Raw genomic sequence first — 21,693 nt, 5'->3', positions numbered from 1 at the left:
TACTAATTTCCACCTATGAGTGGAGTCATATAGAGTTCGTCTTTCTCTGACTGACTTATTTCGCTTAACATAATGCCCTCGATGTCCATCCACCTTGTTGTGAATGGGCCAATTTCGTCTTTTTTTATGGCTGAGTAGTATTCCATTGTGTATATATACCACATCTTCTTTATCCAATCATCAGTTTCTGGGCATGTAGGCTGGTTCCACGTCTTGGCTATTGTAAATAATGCTGCGATGAACATAGGGGTGCAACGGACTCTTGAGATATCTGATATCAGGTTCTTAGGATAGATACCCAGTAATGGGATGGCTGGGTCATAGGGTATTTCTATTTTTAACTTTTTGAGAAATCTCCATACTGTTTTCCATAGTGGCTGTACCAGTTTGCATTCCCACCAACAGTGTATGAGGGTTCCTCTTTCTCCACAACCTCTCCAACATTTGTCGTTCTTGGTTTTGGATGTTTTTGCCAATCTAACGGGGGTAAGGTGATATCTTAGTGTAGTTTTGATTTGCATTTCCCTGATGATTAGCGATGATGAACATCTTTTCATGTGTCTCTTGGCCATATTCATATCTTCTTTTGAGAAATGTCTGTTCATGTCCTCTGCCCATTTTTTGATCGGGTTGTTTGTTTTTTTGTTGTTAAGCAGTGTGAGTTCTTTGTATATTATGGAGATTAACCCTTTGTTGGATAAGTGGCTTGTAAATATTTTTTCCCAATTAGTGAGCTGTTTTTTTGTTTCAATTCTTTTTTCCCTTGCTTGAAGAAGCTCTTTAGTCTGATGAAGTCCCATTTGTTTATTCTTTCTATTGTTTCCCTCAACTGAGGAGTTACAGTGTCCGAAAAGATTCTTTTGAAACTGATGTCAAAGAGTGTACTGCCTATATTCTCTTCCAAAAGACTTATTGTCTCAGGCCTAATCTTTAGGTCTTTGATCCATTTTGAGTTTATTTTGGTGTGTGGTGAAAAAGAATGGTCAATTTTCAATCTTTTGCATGTGGCTGTCCAGTTTTCCCAGCACCATTTGTTGAAGAGACTTTCTTTTCTCCATTGTAGGCCCTCTGCTCCTTTGTCGAAGATTAGCTGTCCATAGATGTGTGGTTTTATCTCTGGGCTTTCAATTCTGTTCCATTGATCTGTGGACCTGTTTTTGTACCAGTACCATGCTGTTTTGATCACTGTAGCTTTGTAGTATGTTTTGAAATCGGGGATTGTGATTCCGCCGGCTTTGTTTTTCTTGCTCAGGATTGCTTTAGCAATTCGTGGTCTTTTGTTCCCCCATATGAATTTTAGGATTGTTTGTTCAATTTCTGTGAAGAATGTTCTTGGGATTCTGATTGGGATAGCATTGAATCTGTATATTGCTTTAGGCAGTATGGACATTTTAACTATGTTTATTCTTCCAATCCATGTGCAAGGAATGTTTTTCCATCTCTTTATGTCATCGCCTATTTCTTTCAAGAAAGTCTTGTAGTTTTCATTGTATAGATCCTTCACTTCCTTGGTTAAGTTTATCCCAAGGTATTTTATTCTTTTCGTTGCGATTGTGAATGGGATAGAGTTCTTGAGTTCTTTTTCTGTTAGTTTATTGTTAGTGTATAGAAATGCTACTGATCTATGCACGTTAATTTTATACCCTGCTACTTTGCTGTAGTTGTTGATTATTTCTAATAGTTTTTCTGTGGATTCTTTGGGGTTTTCTATGTATAAGATCATGTCGTCTGCAAACAACGCGAGTTTTACTTCTTCGTTACCTATTTGGATTCCTTTTATTTTTTTTTCCTGCCAAATTGCTCTGGCCAGCACCTCCAGTACTATGTTGAATAGGAGTGGTGAAAGTGGGCACCCTTGTCTTGTTCCTGTCCTCAGAGGGATGGCTTTCAGCTTTTGTCCATTGAGTATGATGTTGGCTGTGGGTCTATCATATATGGCCTTTATTATGTTGAGGTACTTTCCTTCTATACCCATTTTACTGAGGGTTTTTATCATAAATGGGTGTTGGAACTTGTCGAATGCTTTCTCTGCGTCTATTGAGATGATCATGTGGTTTTTGTTTTTTATTTTGTTGATGTAGTGTATCACGTTGATTGACTTGCGGATGTTGAACCATCCCTGTGTCCCTGGTATAAATCCCACTTGATCATGGTGTATAATCTTTTTGATGTATTGCTGTAATCGGTTTGCCAAAATTTTGTTGAGGATTTTTGCATCTATGTTCATCAGTGATATCGGCCTGTAGTTCTCCTTCTTTGTGTTGTCCTTGTCAGGTTTGGGGATCAGAGTGATGTTGGCTTCATAGAATGTGTTAGGGAGTTCTCCATCTTTCTCAATTTTCTGGAACAGTTTGAGGAGAATAGGTATTAAGTCTTCTTTGAATGTTTGGTAGAATTCTCCAGAGAAGCCGTCTGGTCCTGGACTCTTGTTTTTGGGGAGGTTTTTGATTACCGTTTCTATTTCCTTACTTGTGATTGGTCTATTCAGATTCTCCATTTCTTCCTGATTCAGTTTGGGGAGATTGTAGGAGTCTAGGAATTTGTCCATTTCTTCCAAGTTGTTCAATTTGTTGGCATATAGTTTTTCATAGTATTCTCTTATGATCTCTTGTATTTCATTGGTATCTGTTGTGATTTCTCCTCTGTCATTCCTGATTTTATTAATTTGCGCTTTCTCTCTTCTTTTCTTGGTGAGTCTGGCTAGGGGTTTGTCAATTTTGTTAATTCTTTTGAAGAACCAACTCTTTGTTTCATTGATCCTTTCTATTGTCTTTTTTGTTTCAATATCGTTTATTTCTGCTCTTATTTTTATTATTTCCCTCCTTCTACTGACTCTGGGCTTTGTTTGTTCTTCTTTTTCTAGTTCCGTTAGGTGTCGTTTGAGGTTGCTTATGTGAGCTTTTTCTTGTTTAGTGAGGTGAGCCTGTATTGCGATGAATTTCCCTCTTAGGACTGCTTTTGCTGCATCCCAAATGATTTGGTATGTCGTGTTCTCATTTTCATTTGTCTCCAGATAATATTTGATTTCTTCTTTAATTTCTTCAATGATCCATTGTTTGTTGAGAAGCGTGTTGTTTAGTCTCCACATTTTTGCACCTTTCTCTGCTTTTTTCTTGTAGTTGATTTCTAGTTTAATAGCGTTATGATCAGAAAAGATGCTTGATATTATTTCAACTCTCTTGTATTTATTGATGTTTGCTTTGTTTCCCAAAATATGGTCAATCCTTGAGAATGTTCCATGTGCACTTGAGAAGAATGTGTAACCTGCTGTTTTTGGATGAAGTGTTCTATATATATCTATTAAGTCCATCTGGTCTAATTTTTCATTTAATTCTATTATTTCCTTGTTGATTTTCTGTCTGGATGTTCTGTCCATTGGTGTTAATGGTGTGTTGAGGTCCCCTACTATTATTGTATTGTTGTTGATGTCTTCTTTTAGTTCTATTAAGAGTTGCTTTACAAATTTTGGTGCTCCTGTGTTGGGTGCGTATATATTTATAAGTGTTATGTCTTCTTGGTGGAGAGTCCCTTTTATCATTATATACTGTCCCTCTTTATCTTTCTTTATCTGTTTTGCTTTGAAATCTACCTTGTCTGATATTAGTATAGCGACACCTGCTTTCTTTTGTTCATTATTAGCTTGGAGTATTGTTCTCCTTCCCTTCACTCTGAGTCTGTGTTTGTCTTTGGGGCTGAGGTGTGTTTCCTGGAGGCAGCATATTGTTGGATCTTGTTCTTTGATCCATCCTGCCACTCTGTGTCTTTTGATTGGGGAGTTCAATCCATTTACATTTAGAGTGATTATTGAGACGTGGGGGCCTACCACTCCCATTTTGTGTCTTGTTTTCTGGTTTTCTTCAGTTTCCTTTGTTTCTCGTCCCATGGTTTAATCTGTTCTGATGTAGAGCTGCTACTCTCTGTTGTTGTCCTTCTACTTATCTCCTCTGCTCTTGGTTTTGTAGCCCCTTTCCTTTTTTGGATTTTTCAGGAATGAGGGTTTTCCTGAGGATTTCCTGAAGAGGAGGTTTTGTGGCAATGAACTCCCTTAATTTTTGTTTATCTGGGAAAGTTTTTATTTCTCCATCGTATTTGAAGGATATTTTCGCTGGGTAGAGAATTCTCGGCTGTAGATTTTTGTCCTTCAGATTTTTGAATATATCATTCCACTCTCTTCTAGCCTGTAAAGTTTCTGCTGAGAAATCTGCTGATGGGGGTTCCTTTGTAGGTTAGTTTCTTTTGCCTGGCTGTCCTTAATACTTTCTCCTTGTCGTTGACTTTTGCTAGCTTCACTACTATATGCCGTGGAGTTGGTCTTCTTGCATTGATAAAGTTTGGAGATCTATTGGCTTCTGTCACCTGAAGATCCATCTCCCTCACCAGATTTGGGAAGTTCTCAGCCATTATTTCTTTGAATAGGTTTTCTGCCCCCTTCTCCTTCTCTTCTCCCTCTGGTATACCTATAATCCTTACGTTGCATCTCCTAATTGTGTCTGATAATTCTCGGAGAGTTTCTTCATTTCTTTTAAGTCTTGCTTCTCTCTCCTCCTCTGCCTGCAACAATTCTATATTGCCATCTTCCAAATGGCTAATTCTTTCCTCCATATTATCGGCCCTACTGTTCAGAGCATCTAGATTTTTCTTAATCTCCTCTATTGTGTTCTTCATTTCCAATATTTCTGTTTGGTTCTTCTTTATCGTATCAAACTCTTTTGTGACATAGCTCCTGAACTCGTTGAGTTGTCGGTCAGAATTCTCTCTTAACTCATTGAGAATCTTAATGATGGCTGTTTTGAAGTCATCGTCATTTAGGTTATATATCTCATTTTCTTTGGGATTGTTTTCTGTGTATTTGTTGCTTTCTTTCTGTTCTGGAGATTTAATGTATTTTTTCATATTGCTTGATGTTGTTGATTTGTGCCTCCGCATGGAGATAGAGTTTAGTTGCTCCTTTCACTTGTTTCAGCTGCTGCGGTGGGGGGAGCAGCTGTTTATATTTCACCAACCAGGAACCCTGTCCGTAGTTGCTAACTGGGCCTGGGCCCCTCTTCGTAGCCACAGTGGCCCTTTGGATTCCCTCCTCTGCCGTGGGGGCCATCACAGGGGGGCTTCAGGCTGCAGGTGCCTACTGTTGCAGCCCACCTAGATGTGCTCTCTCCTTGGGGTCTGCAACGGTGTTATGGGCTTTTCCAGTGGCCAGGGGTGGGATCACTTATATTTGTCGCTCCGTTGCTGTCGGCACCCACCAAATCTCACTTGTCCTCTATGGGTCGCAGGAGAGCTATTGGCATCTTCTACAGTCTGTGGTTAGTACACCTAGCTATGCTGCTTTTGCCCTGGGGTCTTCCAGCCTTGTGGCTGGCGGCTGGGTGCCTTCTACTGGTGCTGTGCAGAGGCTTTCCCTAAGGCTGCTGTGAGCCTGTAGGGTTTCCCCCTAGGCTACTAAGCTGGGTCTCTGGAACTCTCTCCAGCCCCAGTCCTCTCTGAGATCTCCGGCAATCCCTAGCCTCACGGGGTGGGCAACGGCAGCTGGGGGTCGCCCCGCCCTCAGGGCTTCTCTCCGGGCCTCTGCCGGGGCCGTGAATGCTCAGCGTGGCCCCTCTGCTAACGGCAGACAGAGAGTTTTGTCTGCTGCCCGGGCGGAGCTCCGGCGCTTCCCCTCCGGGTCGCAGAACCGGCCTTTGAAAGTTCCCCCCGCCCCGGTCCTCTCCGAGATCTCTGGCAATCCCTAGCCCCACGGGGCGGGCAACGGCAGCTGGGGGTCGCCCCGCCCTCTGGGATTCTCTCCGGGCCTCTCCCGGAGCCGTGAATGTTCAGCGTGGCCCCTCTGCTAACGGCAGACAGAGAGTTTTGTCTGCTGCCCGGGCGGAGCTCCGGCGCTTCCCCTCCGGGTCGCAGAACCAGCCTTTGAAAGTTCCCCCGTCCCCGGTCCTCTCCGAGATCTCCGGCAATCCCTAGACCCACGGGGCGGGCAACGGCAGCTGGGGGTCGCCCCGCCCTCAGGGCTTCTCTCCGGGCCTCTGCCGGGAGCCCTGAATGCTTGGCGTGGCCCCTCTGCTAATGGCAGACAGAGAGTTTTGTCTGCTGCCTGGCGGAGCTCCGGCGCTTCCCCTCCGGGTCGCAGAACCGGCCTTTGAAAATTCCCCTGGCCCCGGTCCTCTCCGAGATCTCCGGCAATCCCTAGTCCCACGGGGCGGGCAACGGCAACTGGGAGATCTCCGTGCCCTCCGTGTCTCTCTCTGGGACCCTCCGGGCGCCCCGAGCACCAGGCTGGGTCTCCCCGCCAATGGCGGGGAGAGACTCTCCCCACGGGCTCAGGTGTGCAACTCCAAAGTTTCCCTCTGCGTTTAGGAGTAATTGCAGGGGGTTTAGGTAGGGTTCTGGTCACCTGTTTCCACCGTCGCTCCTCTGTTGTGTTCTCGCTCCTGCCCTAGATGTGTGTGGATCCTCTGGGGGCGTCCGTTGGAAGAAAGCCGCTTGCGGGTACTAGGCTGCCCGTCGGGGTCGGAGAGTTTTCACCTATTTCCACATCCTCCCAGAGGAAAGTCCATCTGCCATCCGATGTATAGTCGCGTGGGTGTCTCAGACGTCCTGAGATGCTGTCTGGATATCCTTTGTCAAGCGATAAGTGTCCAAATAATTGTAGACTCGAAGGGCGAGAGACAAAGAGGACTACTCACGGCGCCATCTTGGCTCTTCTCCCTCTGCTTTGATGCTTCTGATCTCAGAGTAAAAGTCAAAGTTCTTTCGGTGGCCTGTGAGCCCTCTCGTCCCCTCCATCATAACTTTTTTCCAGGTATCCACATGGTTAGTTTCTCGCCTCCTTCAGAGCTTTATTCTAACACTCAAGTTTGAGGCCTTCAGATTCTTGTCTGTGAGGCTTTCTTTGACCACCCTGTGTGAAATAGCATCCACGTCCTAAGCTCTTTCTTCCTCTTCCCTTCCTCTGTTTTTCTCTGTAGCACTTAGCACAATCTATGTTGCAATATGTTTCAATTATTTCTTTCATTTGTTGTCTCTCTCTCTCTTCTTCCTCTCAGAGAATAAAGCTCCATGCAGGCAGGGATTTTCGTCTCTTGTTCATTGTTCTATTTTCAGCACTTAAAATAGTGACTGGCCGGGCGGCCCTGTGACCGAGTAGTTAAGTTCACTTGCCCTGCTTCGGCGGTCCAGGGTTTGGGTGCAAACCTAGCACTGCTCATCAAGCCATGCTGAAGCGGCATCCCACATCCCACAACTGGAGGGATCCACAACTAAATCATACAACTATGTACTGGTGGGCTTTGGGGAGAAGAAGAAAAATTTTAAAAAAAATTTAAAAAAAGTGGCTGGCACTTAGTAGGGAATTAATGTTGGTTGAATAATGAGTGAACTCTAACTCTTATAATCCATATTTCATACTGCTGCCAGGATGATCCTTCAAAAACTCCCCTGGAAAAGCTAACTGTATGGTAGTGCCTATCCCTCTGTCATCTGGCCTCTGTCTTCAGTTGTGTGTGCTTTTGTTTTTCTTCTGGGATATACATGGGTGTTATGTTTTAGTCTGGAAGATATTCCTTTCTAATTCTTTGTCTCCCTAACTCTTACCTTCTCTCTCTTCCTTAGCCTTCTCACATGTGCTCTGCCAACTCAGATTTTCCTCCTTTGGGTCCCTGGGTACCGTGTCATAGGAATTAGACTTCACTGCAAAGTCCTGTTTCCTTGCTTCCGTTTCTCCTTCCAGACTTAGGTTTTGATAATCTCTGTGTCTACAGTGCCTAGATCTAGGTGCTTAATGATAGTTGAATGAATTAATGACTTACAGCTTTTTGTGTTAGTTGGATTATTAATTTTAATAGAGTCATTCTTGTATTGTTTTGATTTTTATTTTGCATGTGCCTAAAATCTATTACTGTATTTTAAGGTATTTTCTGTCATGTGCCCTGCATTGTTTTCCGTGATATTTTAGATTTGAAAAAGTTATTATTTTAATTTGCAAACCTCTTGATAATGTTACTGTCTTTTGTAGATCCCATGAATTATGAATTTATAGGTTTAATGGGCAGAAGTAAGGAAATCATTCCCTCAAAATAATACTGCTCTGAAGAGTTGTGTACACCTGTTAAAATGAAAGGTGGGATTAATGTTATTTTAATGGATAATCTTCACACAGCATGAATAAAACTTTTTTTTTTTTTTTTTTTTTTACTTTACAGGGAAGTCTTAAGAGGAGTCGGCAGATCTCATCTCAGGAATTCATCTACGAATTGAAAATGGGGTGTGCCGATGAGAGACTTGTCACGTGCCTGGAGTCCCTCCGTGTATCTTTGACTAGTAATCCTGTGAGGTAATTCATCTGCCTGGACGTCATCAGGGCATGTTACTAAATTAGACAGATGTCATTACTCTTTCATTTTTATTTAATACTTGTTTCATGTCACCTGTAAATAAATGGCTGATATACCTCAACAACTTTTCCAGGTAAAAACTGAATACATAATATTTATATGTATGAAGAAATATAGTCTCAATAGTACTTTTGAATTTGTTACTGAGTGATAAATAGCCTATGGTCTTTAAAAAACTCATTGTTTTTTTTCTTAGAATTTTTAAAAACTTATAGTGTTTTTAAAGAGAACTATCCTGATCAGAAGCTATCAACGTGCCTGAGTTTCACTCTGAATTTTGGGATTGTATATATACTGGCTGATTCCTGTTTGACATAGCAAAAAATACCTTTTTTTTTTTCTTTATCGGAAATGGTATCTTTCTAGGATCCCATAGGTCAGTGTTGTCAGATTTAGCAAATAAAAACACAGGATGCCCAGTAAAATCTGAATTTTAGACATGCTTACACTAAAAAATTATTTGTTGTTTTTCTGAAATCGACATTTAACTGAGTGTCCTCTGTTTGGCAACATTACCATAGTGTGTCTCTGTTTGTTTTTAGCCTTTTTTAGCCCAGCATATTTTCAAAAAATTTTAGCAGAAGTTTTTATAAAATATCTGAGCAGTCATAGAATCAGAATTTCAGGGCTGCAAGGGTCAAAGATAGATCAGTTTTGACTTGTTAATTGTGTAATAAATGAATGCTTATTTCTTCATAAGAATATATCTGTATGTGTATATATATGGATGCATGTGTGTGCGTATATTCTGAGGGCTAGCATGCGAACTATCATTGTATGTTAATGGTTTGTAAAAGAATCTATTCCCTCTGATTAGCTCTTTTTTTGATGTTTCTGTAGTTAGGCTATAGTATGAAAAAATCTCTGACAGCACAAGTATTAAAACAAAAAGATCCCAACTTGTGAGACATGAAAAGTGAGTGAGGTTTAACTAGAGTATGAAGAGTGAACAAAGAACCTTTAGTATATTTCTATTTTATCTTATTTTTCTATATTTTGCCATTGCCAACCTGTTCTCTACATTGTAAACCAACGGTGGGCCTGAGCCTGGGGACTTCCTCTGTCTTATTTACCTCTCTTTACCAGGCACAGTGCTTAGCATATAGAAGGTGCTTGGTAAAGATTTGTTGATTGAAAAGAGAGGTTTGATGTTAGCCTTCCTCATGAGGTCTTACCTTGGTGATTTTTAGAAATTAATGTGAATTAGTAATTTATTGGACAGGTATAGTCATACATGAAGAGCTCTGGTTTCCAGCTTAATCTGTACTTGTTCAATGTATTCATTTAAAAAAATAATTATTGAGCACCTGCTATTTTCCAATTACTTAGATGTGGGGCTTGAGTGAATGACAAAGCAGATCCAGGCCCTGTTCTTATGGAGTTTAAATGTAGGAAGAGGGTATTTTGGGGTTGATTGGGGAATACACTCATTTCTCCATTTATCTGGCAGCCACTGGGGACTGGAGATAGTCATGACTTTCCAATATAATTAAAAGTAGACTTTTCCTTTACCTTTTCTTGTCTTCATATTTTGAGTAGATGAATATGATAACAAAAGATAAACTGAAAGGGTTTTATGTATGAATTCAAGCATGTTACAATGGATACAATTATTTATTATGATTTCACCTAAAAATTGTGGGGAATAATGCTATGTCTCTTTCATTTGAAACTTATTTAAAAAACCTAAAAACTTATGGAATTATTTCCCCAAGAGTGGCCAGTTCTAAAATACATTAGAGGAATTCACAAGTGCTGTGGCTGTTTCCTACACAATAGTCTTTTTAATTGAAAAGAAGAGAAAAATTTTATTTTTGGAGAAATTTTTCTGAAATCAGAGCACTTTATGTAGACAGAAGATCGAGAATATACTTGATTCTTTCTGTGTCCATTGCTCCAATTAGAGGAATGACTTAGCTGGAGATGTAAAACTTGAAGATATGTCTGTGATCAAGTCTTTGGACTTGGCTGTTAGTTATGATGTGTCTGCTGAGAAAGTCAGTTTTTCACATTTTCTTTTTCTTATCTTTCTTTATGTACAGTATGTGACTATAGTAGGAGAAGGAATTCTAATTTTTGTAAGCTTTTGAGATCATTGTTAGACCTGTGGTGATATTGGGAAAATTAGAGTTAAAAGTCTTCAATGTCTGTGAATAGAGTTGAAAAAGAAACAAGTGAACTGATTAATGATGATTCTCCAATGCTGCTTTGGGATCAGGATTTATTTAAATCAAAAGTCAAGGAAAAGTAGGAGTCCCCCCCCCGATTAGTTCCCCTTCCGCTGCAGATACGCAATATTTTTAGAGCCATTCATCAACTTCTGAAACCCTGCCTAGCAATTATGAGCCATGTCAACCTTTTACTATTTGGACAGTGAATTATGTGAAAACTAGTGTATTAAATTCAAGATTATTGGTTTTGCTTTATGAAGAGTTGATCTGAAGTTCACATAGTTCTTCTGTTTAAAATTTTATTAATTATTCAATATTCTTGGCGACAGTTTTGAACTAAAAGCACAGTTGCTTTGTTTTTGGAACACTAGCGAAATGAACAACTGCTTCAAATTTTCAAGTACAAACTTTTAGTGAATCTTGACATAGTCAACAGTTACATCTGAGCTATTGAATACATGGAGGTGGAAACGTGAAAAGGTAGACGCTAACATCATTGTGATTGATATCAAACATTTTAGTCCATACCCATCTATACATGTAGCAAATTAGTTATAGAATGCATCTTCATTTTCTCAATTTGATGCAGCTGTTAAGGACAAGATTTCTGTCTCAGAAAATCTAGTCTTATCAGGTCTTTGTATTTTGTGATTTTAGGCATTATTTTTCCTTTACTCACAGTTAATATGCATTTCGAACTTTATAAGAAGTATTTTCTCACTAAAGTTAGCTTTTTGTTAGATTTCTAAGGAGGTTTTGGAACTAGGTTTGATTATATAATTATAACTTTGGAAAATTTTGCAGTAATATATATGTTTACTGCAAAGCAAATGAGCAGCATTTGTGAGTCATTATTCCATTTATTCAGGATCATGTTTGGAATCTAGTTTTTCTGCATTTCTGGGCTTGAAAACACAAAGCTGGTGGAAGAGTTTAACTTTGGAGTTGATGAACTTTTTGTGCCATGTACCGCACGTGTGAAGAGAGAAATAGAAAAGCTGGTGGCAAGCATGAGATCAGCGTACTCAGTATCAAGAGGACCTGAAGAAGAAAAGTCAAGATAAAAAATTTTGAGGATACTAATACTTTGACTTATTTTAAAAATTACTTATATAAAATATTAAATATATAAAAAAGACTATCATAACAGTAAAACAAGTACCCACCTGCCTATTAACGAGGCTAAGGTATAGAACATTGCCTACAAGGTGGAAGCTTGCGTGCATCCCTCTTTGATTCTGCCTCCCCTTGTCCCACTAGCCTGTGGTAATCACTTTCCTGAATTTTGGGTTTATCATTTCTTTCTCTTTATTATAGTTTTACTGTGTTTATATTCCTAATTAATATATTGGTTGGTTTTATATATTTTTGAGCTTTATGTAAATAGCATCATCTTCCATATGTTCTTCTGAGACTTGTGTTTTCCTCTCAGTATTACGTTTCATAGATTTATTATGTTGATGTGTGCAGCTACTTACATTTCATCACAATCATTTTTCATACCTTTGTTTTCTATATTTTAGGAGTATCTATTGTAAATAGCGTACGAATGCTTTTTAAAAAAAGAATCCTATTTGATACTCTGTCTTTACCTGGTAGTCTTATCTTTTCATATCGATTGTGAAAATATACTGGAATTTATATCTGATATTTCATTTTGAATTTTTAGTTGATGCTACTTTTTCCATGTTCCTTTCCCCCCTCCTTCTGTTCTTTCTTCCTTTTCTGTGATCTCCTCCTGCCTCTTCCTCATCCTTAAATTCTTTTGGCTAGATTTTTAGTTTCTTATTTCGTTTTTCCTTATTTACTAATTTGAAAGACATATTCTCTTTTGCTGATCATATAACAAAAAAAATTTAACATACACACACTTAAAAAGGGAATTTAAAATGCATGTACTTAAAGAGGATAAAAATAAGCAATATCTCTTTTAATTTGAACCTAGGACTACTTTAACACCAATCATCCCCTCTTGATTTGTGTGCTAGTTTTGTGTGATGTTTTGTTTTTTTCATTTTAATATTATGAATTAGCTGTTATTACTACTGAGTTATACTACAAATATGTGTATATGTATTTATTTACATACATTTATATACTCATCATTCTTTTTTTTGTTTCATGATTTTTTTCCTCTGATTATTTTACTTTTGCTTCAGGTGTATCATTAAATTCCCTTGGTGAGAGTCTGTTGATGGTAAACCTCTTAATTGTCTCACAGTGACTTAATTTGCCTTTACATTTGAAGGATAGTTTTCTTAGGTCATGGAATTGAGGGTTTTTAGATTTCATTTCTTAGTACATTGAGGATATTATTTTCTCTTCCTTTAATTTCTGTTTTTGAGAGTTTGGCTCTTTATCTAAAACTCATTCTTTTCCAGGTAATCTGCCTTTTCTCTCTGTCTGGTTTTATGATGTTTTGTCTTTTTGGTGTTCTATAGTTTTATGTGTCTAGGTGGAATTTCTTTCTTATTTATCTTATTAAATTTTTTTGGACTTCCTGAATATGATTGATGTCTTTCATAAATTTTCTGGATGTCAGCCATTATCTCTTTGAATATTGGCTTTTTCTCTATAATTTTGTACATATTAGACCTTCCTACTCCGTATGCCATTATTTCTTAACCTCTTTATAGTTTCCATCTATTTGTCTCTCTCTACTATAGTCTGGATATATTTTGTTTAGATCTTCTAGTTTCCTAATTGTTTGTTCACAGATGTCTGTTTAACTTATAAAAATTTCCAGTATTATAATTTCATCCCTATAATTTCTTCTTGGCTCTTTAAAACTCTGTCATTTTTCATAATTCTATGCTCCTCACTTTTTTAATCCTTGTGTTATTTCTTTAAACGTATTACATTTCTCAGAAGGCTACAAACAAACTTTTGTCATTTGGTCATCAGATCTGCTGCTCAGTAGTGAACTCCTCTTGATAGTTTCTTGTGTGTCTTTGCCCTAAAGTTTTAATGCATATGTTAGTATGTTCATATTTATTTAAAATTTTTTTTTACCTTACTCTTGATTTTTCTTTTCTTTTTCTTTTTTTGAAGATGAACCTCAGAAGTTGCAGTTTTATTGCCCTACAGAATATTAACTAGTTTTGTCATTTAATTAGCATTCTTCTTCTTTCCTTTCTTTAAGCCTCTAAAAATACTTTGATTTTTCTAATTCTTTTTCAATGAGACTCACCATTTTGCTGGTCTCCTCATTAATGAGGTAAGTAAATACTTGACACTGCTGGCTTTATTTGGGCAAGCGATGTTTTTATCTTTTTTGAAAAATCATGCCTTGATAGTACAGATTTGTGGAATGTGTTAATATTCCTTGGAAACGTCCTAGAAATTCACGGAGGGAGTGAACCTGGTAAAAGTCTGTGATTCCTACATCTTCTCCCTCTCCCAGGGTTGGGGGAAGGGACAATGAAGTTGATGAAGAGAATGGGTGTTCCTTGCGCGGGGAAGTCTTTCTGCCCTTCCTCCATCTGGACGGCCTGTCCCCCCAGGACTTCATCCTTCCACCTTGCCTGCAGTCCCTCCTCGTAGGCAATGGATTCTATCAAGGACGTTGTGGTGAGGTGAGGGGTGTGGTGCAGGTAATTCAGAGCACGTGAACTGAAGCATCTACAAGTCAAAGCTTTCTCCTACCAAGGTGGACCTCTTCTTAAAGCTTACTAATGCTGCATTATACCTAAATAATACCTAAGAGTCTCTAGTGCTTTCCTCAGTCTTAACAAAGATACTTTTCTAGGAAGTAACTGAAAATGCAATCAGAATCAAACTATACATATGCATATGTGTATATGTGTATATTGTATATATTGTCAAGGTCCTTCAGGAAGGCAGAAACAGGGAGCAGTCTACATTTAAAAAAAAAATTCGTTATCATGGAATTGGTTAAATAGGGGATAGACTGAGAAATGAAAGAGGGGCAGTGAGGCACTCCAAACATTAGCAACAGCAGGAAGCTGCTCCACTCCTATGCTAGAGAAAGAGGAGAAGGCAGTGTTCTGGAAGCTCATGGGCTGGTGTTGAATGGCAGAAACTGTATCCATGGGGAAGATGCAGCTGTTGCCAGAGAAGCTGCCAAGGCAGAGAGAGAAGGAGAGAAATACCCTGGTTTATTCTTTCTTCCCACCTTCCCACGGGCCAAACCTGGCAAGGAGCAGTTGATGACAAAGCCTGGAAACTGCAGCCTGCAGGGTGAGCCCCTTTGAGAGCAACAGAATTGTACAACAGTGAAGGAGGGAAGTGAGAGGAAATGGGCTAAGCTCTGGTGCATTATTCTGTGGGACTCAGAATAGGTCAATGAATATTAAATTCCCATTTCTTCCAGTTTTTAGTTTCATTGGCCATTTAGGTTCTTTATCTTATTACTAGGAGATGTAAAGAAAAGTGCTTTTATAATATGCTCTAGGGCCTTGAATCAGGTCAAAAACTTCCTAAGAACACAAAGGGCCATCCTGCTCTTAATTTCTTGAAACTACCTCTATTTGAAGATAATCCGCTTGGTCTAACTAAATAAATGGTCACTCTCAGCTTTTGAGACCTTTTACCATTTATTCCGTTTCCTCTAATACAATTGCTGTCCTGTTTCACACATGCAGAATACTGGGTTTGGTGGTGGTACTAATTACACCCCCTTTTTGCCTTTGAGTTCTGAATACATTAAAAGTAGATACAGAAGTGAGAGAAGGAACAAAAGATCAGCTTTACTGCTGGAAAAACTGAATCGCAGTGCACAGTTGGGACTTGACGGTGAAATATACTTCTTACTTCTGCCCACTGAATCGCATTTGCCGTGTTGCCATAGGAAGAGAGAACAGATAACTGCAGGCCTGGGTCCTACATGCTCAGTGTCTTTTCTGCACTTTCACCAGTTTGATAAATCAGTCCTCCTCATTGGGGGATATTCAAATAATAAGGGGGAAGAAGTGACCGGAAGTAATCCCCAGTGTTCCTTTCTGGGGAATATAGAAGGCCTCTCTCTTTGTAGAAATGAGAGGAGGGTAAAAGGTATTCTTATTAATAATATGCTCCAGTTTATTTTTATGCCCATGACATGTTTTGGAATTTTAGATTAAGGCGTGAGATACAAATTTTTTTTTTTGAATTAGCATTAGAAATTAACAGTATGTACAGATTTATGGTGATAGTAATAGTGATAATTCCTGAGAGGGGCAAGAGGGATAAAGGTTCTCCTAGATGATTTACGTGCTGGTATTTCTTTTGTCTTTCCTTTCTCTCTCTTTAATGATGATGCCAGGGAGGCAAATAATGCAAGTGGCTCCACATTTTCTTTCCTGTGCTGTTAATATGGTAGCCACTAGGCACTTGTGTTATTTAAATTTAATTAAAATAAAATGAAAAAAAAGTCATTTCAGGTGCTCAAGTGGCACATACGGCTAGTGGCTACCATATTGGACAGCACATTTAGACCATTTTTGTCATCATAAAAAATTGTTAGTGCTACTTAAACACCTTAAGGTATTTTGTGTAGCCTCTGACATAAATACTGTATGATTACTATGTTCTCATGGTCCTATATGAAAGGACTATGAGAATATATAAAGGAATTAAAGTATGGAAGATTAAAGATTATTTTTTGAAACCTCCAAGGAGGTTTTAAATGGACATTCACATCAAGAGAGACTTGAGAGAAGATGAGTGATCTAAGGACAGCTGCCTTCAATAGAGACTGCTGTCGTGGCAGGATAAGGCTAAGGGAGCGGGCTTCATACTAGCTATTAAGGAGTAGAAAGGGAGAGGAGAGGATGTCTGACAGGCCGTGCTGTAGCTGTGGTCCATGGTGGCCTTCACTGTGGCTGCCTGTAGCCAGGGATGAGGGAATCAGCAATACGGCGTGTCATAGAAGTCACAGAAACATCCCCTTTGGTAGGTTAAAAATATTAGTGGAGTGCGTTTTTTTTAACAGAATTTTCCTCAGAGAAATGTGCTTGCCTTTCCCTCTTAAAAGCATTTTTTCCAGGTTGTTTATGAGCAAGTTAAAGTATAAGGTAGGATGTTAATGTTGTTCTTTTTATTTAGACACTGCCATATATCTTAGGATATGCCTTGTATTATTTATTTCTAAATTATCATTCAGGATCCATAATTTTTATGACAGTATTGCTTATTAAAGAAATATTTTTTGAAAATGCCCTCTAATTTTAGGCCATTTTGCTGTCCTTTCCAAAGTATTTTAAATGAATGAAATATTAATGAAAAATGCCCTGGAAGAAAATAACTATTAAGGTTTTAAAATGAGTACTAACTTGATATATTTAAAGGGCAAGCCATTACTTTTGAATGCTTTCAGAGTCCTTCCACAGCAGTGTCATTTTTCTGAGAGACTCTCCAGAAGATACAATGCTCCCCACTCATAGGAGGCTTTTTCTTTTGTGTACTGTTATTCAGATGATAACTTGGTTTTGGCTTATGGATGTATTAAAATGTTATAATTATTTGGTTTCAATGTTAACTTTACCTGTATCTTAAAAGCTTTGACTTTGAATGCAAGGTTAAGAATAAAAGTAGAGTACATTGGAAATAGAGTAATTGCTTCTAACAGAGAAATACATATTTTCTGTACATGGTGAATAAGAGCTGCATAGCTCAATTTGTACTTGATCTGAAAGGTCCTAGAATTGTGTATTTTAAAATACATATTTCCCAGTCTATTTAAAATAAAATATAAATTGCTGTTTGAATAGCCAAGATTAATTTAAAAAAAATCTCAAATGTAAAGTCAGTCACAAGTCATAGGGTCTCAAATCTTCATTTTAAAAATAGAGCAGTTTGATAATCAGGCTTAAAAGGAAGAATATGTGACTGAAAACTAATTATTTGAAACGATTAGATTACTGTTGAAAAGACAACAAAAGATAGTGTTACGCCGTAACAATTTGGGGAAAATACTGCAATTAAAGTTTCTCATGGATATAGGTGAGATGTAAGAAACTTCCCTTCTTTTCAATGAAATTGTGTGTGTTTTTAGAGAATGTAAACCTTATGTTTCAAACCTATAACAGCTATCAGCATAATGTTATTTACTGAATGCTTTGATTTCTTTTGCAAAGACAAATATTTTCAGCTGAAAAATTTTTGAACTACAGGCACTAAAGGTCCTAGTCAGAATCATATAGTTTAGTCCTTAGATCGTTTTTTTTGGCCTTGTTACTATGTGTTAGAGTATTGCTCGGTGAGTTAAGTAAAGAATTTAAAATATCATGATCTTGGTCTTGGTATTCCCTAACATATCTATACATAAAGGAATATTTAACTATACATAAAGAGATACATAACTATACACAGAGAAATACATAACTATACACAGAGAAATATGTAACTATACATAAAGAAAGGCCTTAACACAAAGGGAGGCATAACATAAAGGCAGTAGAAGAAAGTTTTAATGTTTATGATTCAAAAAACCTTGTAGAGTAAAACTCAGTCTTATCATCCATATTTCCCATGGATTTCTAGTCCTTTCTTATGGGACAATATACGTCAGAAAGAAATAGGTATAGTTTTCATGTGTTAAATCTTTCTTATGTTAAAATTCATAAAAGATGAGAGAAGAAATGCCCACCTTGGGGTGGAACCACTAAAGTCACCTGGCCAAAGAGAAGGTAGGCTCCTTGGAATAGATGTCCAATAGCTGCACAGTGATGGAAAGGTTCCACGTCTGCACCACTGTTGAGTACTCACCACATGTGGCTGTTGAGTACTTGAAATGTGCCAGTGTGACTGAGGAAACAAATTTTAATTAATTTAAATATTTACATGTAGGTAGTGGCCACCCTATTGGGCAACACTGTTTTAGAGATCAGAAATTCATGTAATTTTCCTTGTGCGCTTGTTTGGAGCCTTTCACTCTTGAATCTCTCTAGGTTTGGCTGCTCTCTCTATCCTCCTATGAATTTCTGAAGAGAGGACAAAATAGTGCTGTAGAACCTTAAAATGGGACTCAGAAGAGAAGGTCAGAGTGCATGGTAAACGAATGCAAATAGTCATGAGAGAAGAGGGAAATTGAAACTTGAAATAAGGTGAAATGCATGAACCTGTGCTGCTCATTTTTCAGGATAGGAGATCAGGTGTTTTGAGCATCTTTATACACCTCCATGTTGAAAAACGAGAAGACATCCAAGGGCTTCTCCCTGTCCTCAGATTGCTGAGATTCCATTTGGAGAGAAATGTCTCATGCACATTAAAGAATAAATGACACCACCAGCTCTTATCTAATTAAGTCCTTAAGTGTTTGGATTGGTAACAGGCTGCTGGGATACAGCAGAGGAGGTCCTTGTTAATCTCCCCATGCAACAAGTATTCCCAGGGGCTGTGCCAGGGACCACAGTAACAAGAGGCATATGGGTGAGAGACCTAGAAAACAAGTAAATAAAATAAAACAAAAGATATCATTAGTTCAGTTAAGAAAAAATAAGGGACTAATAGTACTGGATAGAGAGCCTTTAGATGTGAGCTGGTTAGAGAAATGATTTCTGAGGTGGTGAAGTTTAAGCGACCAAAAGGACAAGGAACTAGTTAAGGGGAACTTAGGCAGTGGTACTGGGCCTGGCTCACTTCTTGGGTAGCAGAGACCCTGAGGTGGGGACACAGTGTGACAGGAGGGTGGAGCCATCACAGGGGTGGGCAGTGGCCAGCTCATGAGGGTCTTAAAGGTCCTGGTTGGGAAATCGGATTGTTATTCTAAATTAGTGGGAGACTATTAAAGAGTTTTAAGGAGGAAATGACAAAGGATCACTCCTGCTGCTGTGGGGAGAAGAGATTGAAGATAGGAAGATGGATAAAGAGATCAGTGGCTGTGGCAATACTTACAGGGATGATGGAGGGTGGTGTGGATAAGGGTTGTAGTTGTGGTGGGTGGGAAATGGGGTGGATTTTGTAGAAAAAGTGGAGGTAGAAACTGTAGGACATGTTGATGGATTGGATGCGGGGTGTGAATGAAAAGGAGGACTAGATTTTTGACTTGAGCAAATGGGTCCGTAAGTAGGGCTGTTAACTGGGATGGAGGAAGATGGTTGTTATTACTGGTTCCATGCATTTTGGAGGAAAAAAAATTAAAATATATCTTTTAAACTTGTCAAGTTTGATATATCTAAGAGTCGCACAGTTTGAGACATCAAGCGAACAGCTGAATATGTAAGTCTAGACTTGAGTGGAGAAATGTGGAGTGGAGACATTTGTCTGTTGTTTATATGTGGATTGTATGTAAAGCCCTGAGAATGGCTGAGATCCAGGGTTGGGATGTGCGTGTTTGTGTGCACGTGTGCAGAGATACAGATGGGTTTCCAGAAAAAGCCCTGAGGAGATCAGCGATTCCTATATACATGGTCCAGACAGGGCGGAGCAGCCAGGAAAACAGATTGAGCAGTGGCTAGTAGGGAGGAGGAGAACCCAGAAAGGCTGATTTCCTGAACCTGAGAGAACAAGAGTGTTGCAAATACAGGGTGGAAAACCACACAGAATGATACTGAGAGGTGAGGCAAGATAATGCTGTTCGAATTGGCAAGAGGAGGGTTGTTGGTGACTTCTGAGAAAAGCGATTTTGTGGAGTCTGGGTGACAGAAGCCTGACTGAAGTGAGATGGAATGAAGAGATGGTTAGGAAGTACTGACTATGCTTGTGATGAAATCATTTGAGACTTTCTGCTAAAAAAGAAAGGAGAGAAACGGGCAGTAACTGGAGGAATATCTGGGGTCACACAAGTGAAACCTAGTGAGCAAATGGAGAAACTTAAATTAGAGAGAGTTCAAAGAAGGAGGAAACTTGAATTGGCCCTTGAAAGATGAAATGGTTTCATTTGTTACAGAAGAGGCAATTGTGTGGAGGGGAGCATCATGAATGAAACTAGAAATGAACTTAATAGAATCAAGGGCAGATTATGGACTTAGTATGAGTTTATGGACCGATCTGGTCTGTTGGACTAGTATTGGGCACTAGTAGCAAATATTTAGGGTGGGAAAAGATGATGGAAGGCCTGAAATGTGATGATAATTTCTCTTTCCCCATATCTGGCTGTCAAATTAGTCTATATTTACAGTCATACGTTGCTTAACAATGGGGATACGTTCTGAGAAAAGTGTCGTTAGGCAATTCTGTTGTTGTGTGAACGTTGTAGAGTATAAGTACACAAACCCAGATGGTATAGCCTACTACATACCTAGGCTATATGGTACTAACCTTACGGGACCACGTCGTATATAGGGTCTGTCACTGACCGAAATATTATGTGGCTCCTGCCTATAAAATGAATAATTCAGTTAATACTTTCCTGAAGTAATGATGTGTTTGATTTGATACTAAGAAACCTACTTATTAATATTTAGTATGTTTTAAACTGTTTCCTGGTCTACACTATGTAAGTTTTGATTAGAGCACATACTAGTATATGTTATTTTAAATCCATAGTTCTCTTACTGTCTTTTCATCTAAAGATCAAGAACTCATGTTTCTTATATAGGTACTTTCTTTTTCATCATTGTTGTTAGTCTGTTTTTTTCATTTTACCTGGAATACTTTTTCTAGACATTTTATGCCTTTGAATATGTTATAGCTAAAAAGTAACTAGGAGAACAGACTACTCAGTTTGTTGCTCCACTGTCTCATCTAATATTACAAGTGGGAATAAATGACTTGTTTCAGATGTATAACTTCTTTAAAAATCAATTCCTAGAAAATATACATATTAATGGTTGTATTTTGAAGTTTAATAGATTTTACAATCAGAACATTATTTAGTTCCTGCATTCCCTGTCTGGCTGTATAATTTAGCATAATTTTTGTGGCTGGACCATTGAATGCGATGTGGGTGTATGTTTATTTTGCCCTACAGGGCATGCTGATTGCATTGTACTCCTCCCCAGAACTGTTCAGTTTAAGTATTTAGTCACCTTGCTAAGAGCAGGTGAAAATGAAAGCTTAAAATAAACTAATTATATTCAGCATTGGTGATATATTACTCTGACAGAGGAATGTAAATTGGATCTGGATATTATACAGTATTAAAGTTGACCTTCTAAATTTAAAGTATGAAATTTGTTACTTTGTCACATGTGACCAGTGATGTATTTTTTTCCCCTTTCAAGAAGCTTCTTATATTGATTTTCAGCAAAATAACT

The 21,693-nt window shown here is 38.5% G+C and overlaps 1 protein-coding gene across 1 annotated transcript in view; it reads left to right on the top strand.

Moving 5' to 3' along the window:
- The window catches only part of DIAPH3 (diaphanous related formin 3), a 489,528-nt gene that overhangs the window by 115,571 nt on the left and 352,264 nt on the right, over window positions 1–21,693 (top strand). The window contains exon 5 of the mRNA XM_070480866.1: window positions 8,193–8,323. Coding sequence (XP_070336967.1) covers window positions 8,193–8,323 — 131 coding nt within the window. The remainder of the gene's footprint in view (window positions 1–8,192; window positions 8,324–21,693) is intronic.

This window comes from Equus asinus, chromosome 11 (genome assembly GCF_041296235.1).
Source record: "Equus asinus isolate D_3611 breed Donkey chromosome 11, EquAss-T2T_v2, whole genome shotgun sequence".
Classification (NCBI taxonomy): Eukaryota; Metazoa; Chordata; class Mammalia; order Perissodactyla; family Equidae; genus Equus; species Equus asinus.
Note: the sequence above shows the minus strand (reverse complement) of the source record. Positions and strands in the feature narration are given on the sequence as shown.